This window comes from Brachyhypopomus gauderio, chromosome 2 (assembly GCF_052324685.1).
Source record: "Brachyhypopomus gauderio isolate BG-103 chromosome 2, BGAUD_0.2, whole genome shotgun sequence".
In the NCBI taxonomy this organism is placed as follows: domain Eukaryota; kingdom Metazoa; phylum Chordata; class Actinopteri; order Gymnotiformes; family Hypopomidae; genus Brachyhypopomus; species Brachyhypopomus gauderio.
Genome location: NC_135212.1, coordinates 37,126,077 through 37,138,858, shown reverse-complemented (window position 1 = coordinate 37,138,858; position 12,782 = coordinate 37,126,077). Strand labels below are relative to the sequence as shown.

The following is a 12,782-nucleotide window of genomic DNA, read 5'->3' as shown; positions in this document are numbered from 1 at the left end:
TTGGTGCTTATCATGCTTGATTGCTGCTCGTTGACATCCACAGATGTTTTCAATACCTGATGGAAAACACTGGAATGAACCTCTGTTCTTAGGAGTGGTAGTTGTAAAGGGGTTGAATAATTGTGTCAATGAAGAAATCACAAAAAGGCCATTTAATACTTTATGACAAAAAAAAATTGATGCTATCTTAGTTGCATTTAGTTCTTTAACAAGTCCTTGTAAGATTTCATTATGAACACAATTACAAATGTGCACTGAATTCCATAAAACCCTTCGCAGCATTGGGGGTTGAATAAATTTGATCACAACTGTACAAGAGTCTGGGTAGTACATTCATTTTAATAGTGTTGATCCTGCCTGCCAGTGATAATGACAGTAAGTTCCTGCGTGCAATGTCCTTTTTCAGACAGGCTAGAAGAGGCAGAATATTGGCCTTATAAAGATCCTTAAATTTAAGAGTGATGTAGTGTCACGGTACGGCGGGCCCACTGCTGGTCGCCCCCGTCCACAGCGGCAGTTGTCTTGTTGTTGTTGTGTTGTGTTCGTCTCTCAGGGGGGCGGGTCCTATGATCCGCCTCACCTGACGGTCCTTTGTCTGTCTATATATGTCTTGTCTTTGTACCAGTTGACTGCTGGTCATTGTTTCCTTCATTTGGATTGTGTCACGGGTTTTTGGTTTGCGCACTTTATTCATTAAAACCTTCCTTTTTTCTGAGACTTGGCGTGATCGCTTCCATTTTATTTAGCATTCCCTGCCCGTCACATGTACATTCCTAAATATTTAAATTTGTTTTCATTAACTCTAAAAGGGAGTTTGCTATACATTGATGTCATTTGGGGCTGGCCTAAAGATATTAATTCACTTTTCTCTAGATTTATTTTATACCCAGAAATATCGCCAAATTTATCCAGTTAATCTAATAATTTTGGTAAACTACTCATAGGTTCACTGATATATAGAAGCATGTCATCTGCATATAGGGATATTTTATGCTCCATACCTCCCCTCATTAATCCTTTAATTTTAATCTCATTCCTAATTGCATTGGCTAAGGATTCTATTGCAAGAGCAAATAGTAATGGTGACAGACAGCAACCCTGCCTAGTACCCCGGTGTAGCTGGATAAAGGGGAAATAGTATAATTAGTGCGCACTGCCTCTACTGGAGTGGCGCAAATAGCTTTTATACAATTAAATACATTTAGGGCAGAATCCATAAGATTTTAGAGTATAGAAGAGATAATCCCATTTCACACGATCAAAGGCTTTCTCTGCATCCAATGATAAAATTATCTCTGGGAGGCTGGATGAAGTGGGTGTAGAAAGAATATTAAGAAGTCTACTCACATTGTAGAATAAATGACAATTCTTAATAAAGCCTGTCTGATCATCAGTATTATAGATGGTAGCACTCTTTCTAGTCTGAGAACTAGCATTTTGGCAAGCAGCTTGTTATCGACATTTAATAAAGAAATGGGTCGATATGATCCGCATTCTAAGGGGTCCTTGCCATTTTTAGGTACGAGTGAGATAACCGCTTGATGCATAGTAGGAGGAAGGCAGCCAGAAGCAAGTGACTCCTCATATACCGACATTAAGATGGGAGCGAACTTTTTTGTAATCCCTGGCAAACTTTTTGTAATCATCTGGTTCCGGGGCCCTCCCTCCTTGCATCAATTTGGCATCGATCTATAGTCAGAGGACTGTCCAATTAATCTGCCATAGCTGTATAAATTTTTGAGATATTTAACTTTTCAAAGAAAGAATTAAATAAAGATTTGTCCCCATAAGATTGTGATTCATATAATTTGGAGTAAAATTTATAAAAACATTGGTTAATCTCTGCTTGGTCTACATGCTTCATTCCCAAATCATCGTTTATTTGGGATATATTTTTAGTGCTGCTTTTTTCTTTTAACTGGTAAGCTAGAATCTTGCTTGTCTTTTCTCCAAATTCATAAGAGCGATGTCAAGTCTTATTTATAAGATTTTCTATGTTTGGTGGACAGAAGGTTATATTCAGCTTGTACAGTTGAGGACAGGGAGTAAGCATAATCTCTCTGTAAACATTCTGGATGTCAGTTGCTAAATTCTTAAATGTTTCCATTTGAGCTTTTTCCTGTGTGCACAATATGAGATAATTTGTCCCCCAAGGTACGCTTTCATAGACTCCCATATAACTGAGGCAAACATTCCTGGAGTCCTGTTTATTTCTAAAAATGTGGTAATTTCCCTTGTAATCATTTTTATTATCTGATAGTAGCAGTGTGTTTAAACTTCAGGGGCGATACTTGACCTGGTCAATAGGAAATCAAATGTTCATTAGTAGAGGGGCATGATCAGATATTAATATAGCCTGATATTCACAAGTGTCCACTAAAGGAAGAAGCCTATTATCTAAAAAAAAGTAATCAATTCGGGAGTATGTTTTATGTACTGGAGAGAAAAAATAATAGTTGGAATTTGGGTTCCGAGATCGTCAACCATCAGACACCCCATATGATTCAAGAAATAATTTGATTGTGTGCGCTGATTGAAATGGGGTAATGGTTTTAGATGAGCTGCGGTCTAATGAGTGTGACAGAACGCAGTTGATATCTCCTCCCCAAATAAGTTAAAAAGTAAAAAAAAGTACTATCATCCCAGGTTGGAGCATAAACATTTGCCAGTATAACTGGGATATTATATAATCTGCCCACCACTATAATGTAACAACCTGCTGAATCTGCAACAGTCTGTGTCAGGATAAAAGGGATGTTTTTATTAATTAGTATTGCTGTTCCTCTAGTTTTAGAATGAAAGATTGAATGATATACCTGGCCGATGCAGCCTCCCCTCAGTCTAAAATGGTCAGATGTACGTAGATGAGTCTCTTGTAAGAAAGCAATCCCAACATTAAGCTGTTTTAAATGTTCTAGCACTTTTTTTTCATTTCACTGGATGATTGAGAGATTTAAAATTCCAGCTTGCAAAGGAGACCTGGCAACCTGTATTCAATGACCTATCTGTAACCGTGTTGTATGGGTAAAAGCATAATGATATTGTGATGGTCGGAGGAGGCAGGCACGACGAAGAAGTTTGTGATGAACAGCCCCGTCGACAGGGGGGGACAACCGGGTCTGTTGTCCCGGGCCCCAGGGCCAGGGGGGCCCATCAAAGAGCCCAGCAATTTATTTTTTATTTCAAGTCTATAATTTTAAATAATCTTGAAATTTTTCATTAATATAAAATTATGTACTTAAAATAAGCTCAATGGCTAAAAATATATGTTTTTTTTTACCTATCTGCATATTTTCCATTAAGTGCATACACCCCCGCCTCCCACTGAAAAATGGTTTGATCCAGCACCGATCGTAGCCGGCTGGTACCCGCCCAACAGCGGGAAATACAGTGGCGGATAGTTAAAGTAAACAGACATCTGTAGCGCAGAAAAGAAAGGAAAAATATTTATCTGACGAATTTTAATGTTGCATTGTGTTCCAGGTTTGAAAAGTGCTAAAGTAAGCTAAAGTACTTGTATTTTAAAACTAAATCTCCTGTATTACGTTATACGAGCCTCTTGTAATTCCAGGACGAAACATGAGAGAACGTGAAGACGTTTGGGCGTTTTGAAAATGAACAGCCATTAAATAATGTGATTTAAAAAGCGAATTATTTCGAGTATATGTATAAATATTTAACTTAATTAGGTTTAACGTTCTGGGAAATATTGAAATTGACCTTTAAAGTGACGTACAAGTGCTTTAATTCCACCTTGTAAAGGTGTATGGAACCGGCAAACATGACTTTGTTCATTGCGCTGAAGCGAGGCGCGCGCGAAGTTACAAAATTCGAGAGGTGCACGACCTCGCGAATTGACAGCGCGTGAGGCCCTCACGCACGGGCGGTGCCACTGCGATTACGTCATTTTCGCCGCGCGGACCCTCGCGCCGCGTCAAGTATAAACCAGTCAGCTGTCAGAAACAGCTTTGATGTGTGGCTATATTATATACTATATATGACCTAACACAAGGATTGTCTGCTACAGAGGAAATTCAAATGACGTAAGCGGGCGGAGGGGGCACATGAAACTTTCTTGTCCTGGGCCCCAGCAAGACTGTCAACGGGCGGTGAACATATACTTTTAATCGACACAGTGAAGTTCAGCATGATAGCGCAAGCACATAAACATGAAGCTCAGTCAAGCATGAACTTTAGACAAAGATGAGCACGAGACATTGCGCGAACGCACATTAAATAAGTGAAGAACACATTCCCCAGTGATCACAAGACAAGGCACAGGTGAGATTAATGAACACGCTCACAAACAACCCATACCCACAGAATTACAAACATAACTAGACACGGACATCGTAACAACACACCCACAAGGAGGGGTCCGGAGCGGAACCGTGACAAATATTTAAATATGTTGAATCCTATGGCTCTGTATACTTGAAATAAATTTCTTAATGGGAACGTTTGGAGAGTATAAAAAGATAACAAAATCCTGCTTATTATTGATTTTAAAGTTTTCCCACCCCGGTCACTATTTAGAACGAAGTGACCATAAAACCCCTGAGGAAAAACAAATCCACACGTTAGTGTTTACTGCTACTCTAAACCAAACCAAAGCGCTGCTATTAACACTAAAGAAATATATAACCGATAAGCGCTATACAACCAAACCTAAACAGTCCCATCATCGTGATGAAACAGTCCTTCAGACCACACAAGTATTGTAGAGAATCAGAGAGTCTTTCCAGCGTTATTAAGTTCTTACTTGAGTTGAGAAAGTGATGAGCTTGTTATTCTGAAACAGTCCCCGTAAATCCACCCTGTATCAGATAATGTGTGATTTTACATACGTCAGAGACTCTGCCGGGTCACTAAAATTCTTCTCTGTTCAATCATAAGTGATGCTGAATCTGGCAGGGTGACGAAAACCATAGCGAACATTATCTCGGCCTCGAAGAAGATTTTTGAACTCATTAAAAGCACTCCGTGCTCGCACCACACTAGGTGGATAATCCGGGAAAATGGAGATGTTCCTGAAGCGGGCCTGTTTCTCTGCATCTGCGGAGTATCTACATACAGTCCTGATGATAATGTAGTTTTGCAATAATGACCCGTGGTTTTTGACCAGGCAGCCTCGACTGTGGTCCTCGGTGTGATCTGTCGACCAGAATCTCCCAGTCAATATGGAGAACTTCTTTTAACAACTTGGTTACAGAGGACGGAGAACACGAGCCCGGCTCCTCAGCCACATTAACAATACAGATATTTTTTCTCCACATTTTGCCCTTCATGTCCACACACTTTTCCTGCAGTTCAGTCACCTGGGTCTGAAGTTTGTGGACACTGTTCTGTAACTCGGTTACATGGTCCGAACACGTTGATAAGCCGTTCTCCATTTCACGTACAGTCCGCTTAGTTTGATCCAGATCAGAGCGAAGCACGGTTATATTATTTGTCAGTTCTGCTCTGACAGCCTGTAGTTCTGATTTAATGGCATCAAACTCTTCGGCAAGTGTGGATTTTAGTTCAGACCTCAGAAGAGATTGAATGTCCGTTTTTAGAGCGGAGAGAATCTTGGCCTTCACCGCCTCCATGTCTGACCGCTCAGCTGGCGAGGTTGATGTGCGATGTTTTTCTCCATGTATGTAAACTGTCAAAGATTCTTAGTCATTTATATAGAAATAAAGAGAGTTAATGCTGTAGTGCTAGATTATAGATTGTCCGAAAACTTTTGATATATTATTTGCGGTCGTATAGATCTAAAATTCAATCTTTTTCAAGCATTCCAGCAGAGCTTTCCAAACTGCAACCTACTCCATCAATGGCTCGCCCATGTCTGTGTCTTTCTTTTCACTCACTTTTCAATCCAACACTCTTGGTGTTTCTTTGTCTCTCTGTCTTTCTAACTTTCTAACTTCCTTACTTTTATTTCTGAACCATTTCTCTCTCTCTCTCTCTCTCTCTCTCCCTCTTTCTCTCTCTCTCTCTCTCTCTCCCTCCCTCCCTCCTTCCCTCTCCCTCTCCAGAGAAAAGAACTGATAAGTCTATGGTGTCTGGTGCCATCAGACTGAAGATCAGTGTGGAGATGAAAGGAGAGGAGAAGGTAGCTCCACCCCATGGGCAGTACACATGTTTACATGAGGTGAGTGAGTTCTCCTGCTCAAAGACATCAAGAGAGACTTCAGTCTTCTGGACACATATTGAATGTGTGCTTGGCAAAAACTGAAGAGAAGATGAAACAACTCTCGATAATGTAGACAGTGTCCGCTTGACTGTAAATGAAGTTTACAAGAGATCATGACTCAGATGACTTTGCTGTGTGTGTGTGTGTGTGTGTGTGTGTGTGTGTGTGTGTGTGTGTGTGTGTGTTATACCTGTGCAGAATCTCTTCCACTACCTGACCGAAGTAAAGAACAGTGGTGCTGTGAAGATTCCTGAGGTCAAAGGTGATGAGGCATGGAAGGTTTACTTCGATGACGTGTCTCAGGAGATTGTGGATGAGTTTGCCATGCGTTTCGGAGTGGAGTCCATCTACCAGGCCATGACGTGAGTGCCTCCAGGTCTAAGGTGGACATTGATAGAATGACCATAGGTTTAAAACTGTCATTAGGGGCAGGGTTTATGAATATGAAGTATATTCATGTGGATATGAAGTATTACTACAGTAGTGTTTTGTATATTACCCCACACAGACCAGACTGAGAATTAAACCCAGACCACCTTGCTGTGAGGCGAGAGCGCTAACCACCACCATGCCACCCAGTTTGCAGTATATGTTGTGTATATTGATAAATAGATGTACAATGCATTGCCTTAGCTACTGTAAGTGAAGCTTTGCTTAAAGGAATATGTATGTACCTCAGGCATGCACTGTGAGAGCTGCTCCGGGTGTCATGCTGTGGGTCGTGTCCAGCCCAGCTCTCTGTGTCCCCGCCCCCAGCTCTCAGTGTCCCTCAGCAACAGGCATATAAGTTCACAAAGAGGGAGAACATAAGTGTGCATACTATATGTTTAGTAGAGGGGTGTTTTACTGTATACTGGGTGCTTTAGTAGAGGGGCACTTTGGTGCATACTGTGTGTTTTAGTAGAGGGGTGTTTTAGTGCATACTGTGTACTTTAGTAAAGGGGCATTTTAGTGCATACTGAGTGCTTTATTAGAGGGGTGTTTTAGTGTATACTGTGTGCTTTAGTAGAGGGGCATTTTAGTGCATACTGTGTGCTTTAGTAGAGGGTAGTTTTAGTGTATACTGTGTGCTTTAGTAGAGGGGTGTTTTAGTGTATACTGTGTGCTTTAGTAAAGGGGCGTTTTAGTGCATACTGTGTGCTTTAGTAGGGGGGTGTTTTAGTGTATACTGTGGGCTTTAGTAGAGGGGTGTTTTAGTGCATACTGTGTGCTTTAGTAAAGGGGTATTTTAGTGCATACTGAGTGCTTTAGTAGAGGGGCGTTTTAGTTCATACTGTGTGCTTTAGTAGAGGGGTGTTTTAGTGCATACTGTGTGCTTTAGTAAAGGGGCGTTTTAGTGCATACTGTGTGCTTTAGTAGGGGGGTGTTTTAGTGTATACTGTGGGCTTTAGTAGAGGGGTGTTTTAGTGCATACTGTGTGCTTTAGTAAAGGGGTATTTTAGTGCATACTGAGTGCTTTAGTAGAGGGGCGTTTTAGTGCATACTGTGTGCTTTAGTAGAGGCGTTTTAGTGCATACTGTGTGCTTTAGTAAAGGGGCATTTTAGTGCATACTGAGTGCTTTAGTAGGGGGGCGTTTTAGTGCATACTGTGTGCTTTAGTAGAGGGGTGTTTTAGTGCATACTGTGTGTTTTAGTAGAGGGGCATTTTAGTGCATACTGTGTGCTTTAGTAGAGGGGTGTTTTAGTGCATACTGTGTGTTTTAGTAGAGGCGTTTTAGTGCATACTGTGTGCTTTAGTAAAGGGGCATTTTAGTGCATACTGTGTGCTTTAGTAGACGGTGTTTTAGTACATACTGTGTGCTTTAGTAAAGGGGCATTTTAATGCATACTGAGTGCTTTAGTAGAGGGGCGTTTTAGTGCATACTGTGCTTTAGTAGAGGAGCATTTTAGCACATACAGTGTATTTTAGTAGAGAGATGATTTAATGCATACTGTGTGCTTTAGTAGAGGGACGTTTTAGTGCATACTGTGTCTTTTAGTAGAGGGATGTTTAATACATACTGTGTGCTTTAGAAGACAAATGTTTTAGTACATACTGTGCATTTTAGTAGATGGATGTTTTAGTGCATACTGTGTGTTTTAGTAGAGGGGCTGTAATAAATCACAATGTCTGGGCTAAGCAGGGAAAAAAGATGGTCTGCAAATTACTTATTTAATGAGGCTTGCAGAAAACAATAATACTTTCTTAGAACTGAAATGAAATTTCTTTCCCGAAGGAGATGCATTACTTATTCTGTTTAAAAATCATCAGTCATCTGATCAGTCATCTGATCAATCATGTGATTAGTCCTGAGTCAGTAGAGTGCAGCTGAGACACAGGCTGTGTTCGAAATAGCCTACTACATACTACTGGCGTACTGATCGAGCCCCAAATCAGTATGCCGTATGCAGTATGTGACCAAAATGAAATTTTCCAGTATGCGAAACATCCCCGGATGACCTACTACTTCCGCAAAATATTCCAGTACGCGAACAGAGCTATCTTCGTGGTGTACTGCATCCCATCATGCAACGCTACGTTCATGTGACCCCGTAGTATGCTTTGCTTTTGTCGCATACTGGAAACTGTACTGCATACTACTACGAGGACCAGTATGCAGTATCCAGTATATACTGAGTCCAGTATGCAGTATCCAGTATGTAGTAGTCTATTTCAAACAGAGCCACAGTGACCGACACACACACACACACTCACACACAAGTTCGTTCTTTCCCTGTGTGAATCCTCATTCTTAATGTGAGACCCCACACTGGAGCACGGCTGTATCTGTGTGATCACTGTTGTCCCTGTCGTCTCGGTCACTGCTAATCGCCTGCTTCCTCACTGTGGGAGAAGAGAGACAGTGTCAGGGCTCAGATTAGTCGAAGTCTGTGACTGTGACAAGAGCCGACAGCATAGTCCTGTGACGGACGGGGGCTGGCGTAGCAGGGGAGGGGCTGAGGGAATAAGGGCGGGGCTGAGGGAATAAGGGCGGGGCTGAGGGAATAAGGGAGGGGCTGAGGGAATAAGGGCGTGGATGAGGGAGCAGGGGTTTTGTTTGCCTCTCCCCTGTGTCTCCACCTCTCTGGGCAACACTGATCTAAGAAGGCATTCGTTAGGGCTCCAGGTGGGTTGCAGTTCTACTCTAAGGGTTCTCACTGAGACAGACGAGAGTGTGTGCGTTCATGTGTCTGTGTGTGTGTATATGTGTGTGTTTGAGTATCTGGAGTATGATTGATTAGGGTCAGAGCTAAAATCAAAGTCTCTGATGCTTTCTTGAGAGACTCTGATGCTTCCACTACTACACAGAGTGTGCGTGTGTGTGTTTGTGTGTGTGTGTGTGTGTGTTAGCCTTGAGTGGGGCTGAGAGAAGAGAAGTCAGTGAGGATCTGATTGCAGACATCTAACCCTGTTTATATGGTGTAGTTGAAGGAACTCTTAACAAAGATAAAGCTGATGACAGACAGTCATATCAGACAACAGCTGTATTGTCTCCCATCATGCAGACAGATGTCTACACAGTAAGGGTTAGGTTAGGTCACAGTAATGCTACCTTGAGCCAGTGCCTGGCTCTTAAACTCCAAAATGACCTTTGAACATTTGTGATGGTGTGTTGGTGTGGGGTGTGATGGTGTGATGTTGTGACGGTGTGGAGGTGAGATGGTGTGACGGTGTGGAGGTGAGATGGTGTGACGGTGTGGAGGTGAGATGGTGTGACGGTGTGGAGGTGAGATGGTGTGATGGTGTGGAGGTGAGATGGTGTGGTGGTGTGACTGTGTGGAGTTGAGATGGTGTGATGTTGTGGGGGTTTGGAGGTGTGATGGTGTGGGGTGTGATGGTGTGATGGTGTGGAGGTGAGATGGTGTGACGGTGTGATGGTGTGATGTTGTGATGGTGTGGAGGTGAGATGGTGTGGTGGTGTGACTGTGTGGAGTTGAGATGGTGTGATGTTGTGGGGGTTTGGAGGTGTGATGGTGTGGGGTGTGATGGTGTGATGGTGTGGAGGTGAGATGGTGTGACGGTGTGGAGGTGAGATGGTGTGATGTGGGGGTTTGGAGGTGTGATGTTGTGATGGTGTGGAGGTGAGATGGTGTGAAGGTGAAATGGTGTGATGTTGTGGGGGTTTGGAGGTGTGATGGTGTGATGGTGTGGAGGTGAGATGGTGTGATGCTGTGATGGTGTGGAGGTGTGATGGTGGGAGAGAGCTCCCAGCTCTCCCGCATCATGGCAGCGTCCACAGCTGTGTACATGCTGCTGGGGTCAGGATGATCGTGCTCATGAGCAGGCAGGCAAGAGGAGTGGGCTGCTGCACGGCACCCTGGGAGCCATCCATTAAACAAACAGGTTTCACTGGTGCCTAAAATGAAAGATGTGTATGGAGGAGGACTGGAGAGAGAGAGAGAAAGAGGTAAGAGGAGAGAGAGAGGTGGGAGATGAGGGAGAGGGACAGAAAGAGAGGGAGAGAGAGACAAAGAGAAGGGAGAGAAACAACGAGATTCATCCCTTAGAGCTGTTTTATTCACCTGATTTACAGTGGGTTTACAATGGGTTTGTGCGGACTTCTAGAGCCCTGAGAGAGGGATTTTAAAAGTGAAGAATGAGAAAATGAATGCAGGAAGGAAGGAAGGAAGGAAGGAAAAATTGTAACCTGGCAACGAGAGGCCAGCACCTCTTACCAGATATCATTTATTCTGATTTAGCCTGGAGGAACTCTTCATCAAGAGCAGAGCCAAAAATATGAGGGAGAGAATGAGGGAGGTGGAGGGGTGAGAGAGGGAGGGGGAGGGGCGACAGGGCGGAGAACGCAGTCACTGAATAAAACCATTTTGATGCTAGACATTTCATCCAGGGGTTGTAGGGTGTTCAAGATTAAGTAGGGGTGTTTGAGATAATGTATGGGTGTTCTAAAATAGGGGTGTTTGAGATAAAGTCGGGGTGTTTGAGATAAAGTAGGAATGTTTGAGATAAAGTAGGAGTGTTTGAGTTGACTAGCTGACATCTTAGTCATTACACTCCTTTAAATGCCCTCTTATTACCTACACGTCATCTGGCTGGGGCAGCCATGGGCTGCAGTCGTGAAGGTTCTATTTAGTTATCATCATACTCTCACTGCTGTTAGGGAGAACACACTTATCCAGGGATGCAGTACACCATCCTAGAATTCAGGAAAGATTTAACTCAAAACAACAACAACAACAAAACAACAAGTGTTATGACATACAAGAAAAAATGTATTGAATACATCATACTGGAAAATAACGATTTCTTGAATTGCTTCTGTGATCTAGATTTTTTATACCACGTTTGGGTGGTATAAATGATAGAAGTTCAGAGAGATTCCATAAAAACATTCCCACCAGGGAAGCGAGTCAGGCCGCTAGAACCTGATCACATCAGGCCTCAGGAATGGGCATCTATGGCCAGTCATAAACAATCTAACCCAACCACTGCACATTTACATCTATGGCCAATCACAAACACTCTAATCCAAACCACTGCACAATTAGATATATGGCCAATCACAAACACTAACCCAACCACTGCACATTTACATCTATGGCATTCAACTGAGGCTCTTGTCCAAAACAGTTTACAGTCACAGATCATTTTCACTGTGGACCAGATGGGCTTCTGGGACAATCAATTGTATAATTTGAGAATGTTTTCTTCTTTTTGTTGAATAGTTTAAAGTGTGACAGTTATAAAGTAAAACACATGAGTGTGCGTATTAGTGTGTGTACCGTATTTTCCGGACCAATTACAGCAGAAACCTTAGCCCAGGCATCCACAATCCATTCACAGACCACTATTATAAGGTGCAGTCTGAATTACAGGGTCTATTTCTGTATTTGACCCATGTACAGTATAAAGTGCACCGTACTATAAGGCGCAGTCTCAATTACGGACTCTATTTCTGTATGGTACTTATTCTGTACAGCAACATATTATAAGGCACATGCTAAAACATACGGTCTACAAGAAAATAAAGGATGCGAAATAGTGATTTTTAATTGAAGTTTATTCAACTACTTGACAAAACATGCATTATTTTTAATCACTCTTCTCCCACAAATCCATCAAAGTCCTCATCTTCTGTGCACTCCGCGAAAGCTCAGACAGCAGTTACAGCAGAAACCTTAGCCCAGGCATCCACAATCCATTCACAAACGGTGGCGTAACTTGCCCACCGCTGCCTCCCAGTTTTAGTAAATGTGTGTTCGCCGTCTATCATCCATCGCTCCCACGTTACGGCGCTCGCAACTTTAAACGCCCTGTTTATGCCAATGTCCAGTGGTTGGAGTTCTTTAGTTAATCCTCCCGGAATGACGGCAAGCTCCGAATAAATTTTCTTCACTTGGCTTTTCACGTTGTCTGTGAGATGAGCGCGCATGGAGTCACAGATCAGCAGGGATTACATTTACATTTACATTTACATTTATGGCATTTAGCAGACGCTCTTATCCAGAGCGACTTACAAAAGTGCTATGTAGTTGCTTGGAATCTCCAAGGTAGAATAGATAGTCCTGAACACAAGGTACTCTAAGCTGGAAAAACCACTAGACGAAAGTCAAATGATACCTAACAATTATACCTGAATATACACATCCCCTGAGGAAAAAG

At 42.5% G+C, this 12,782-nt stretch overlaps 1 protein-coding gene across 6 annotated transcripts in view; it reads left to right on the top strand.

The window, feature by feature from the left end:
* The window catches only part of unc13c (unc-13 homolog C (C. elegans)), a 188,622-nt gene that overhangs the window by 56,725 nt on the left and 119,115 nt on the right, over positions 1–12,782 (top strand). For all 6 annotated transcript variants that reach the window (XR_013127095.1, XM_076995311.1, XM_076995309.1 and 3 more), the window contains exons 11-12: positions 6,024–6,139; positions 6,380–6,543. Coding sequence is in view for 5 of the 6 variants with exons in the window: in XM_076995311.1 (XP_076851426.1) it covers positions 6,024–6,139; positions 6,380–6,543 (280 nt within the window). In the remaining variant the exon portion in view is untranslated. The remainder of the gene's footprint in view (positions 1–6,023; positions 6,140–6,379; positions 6,544–12,782) is intronic.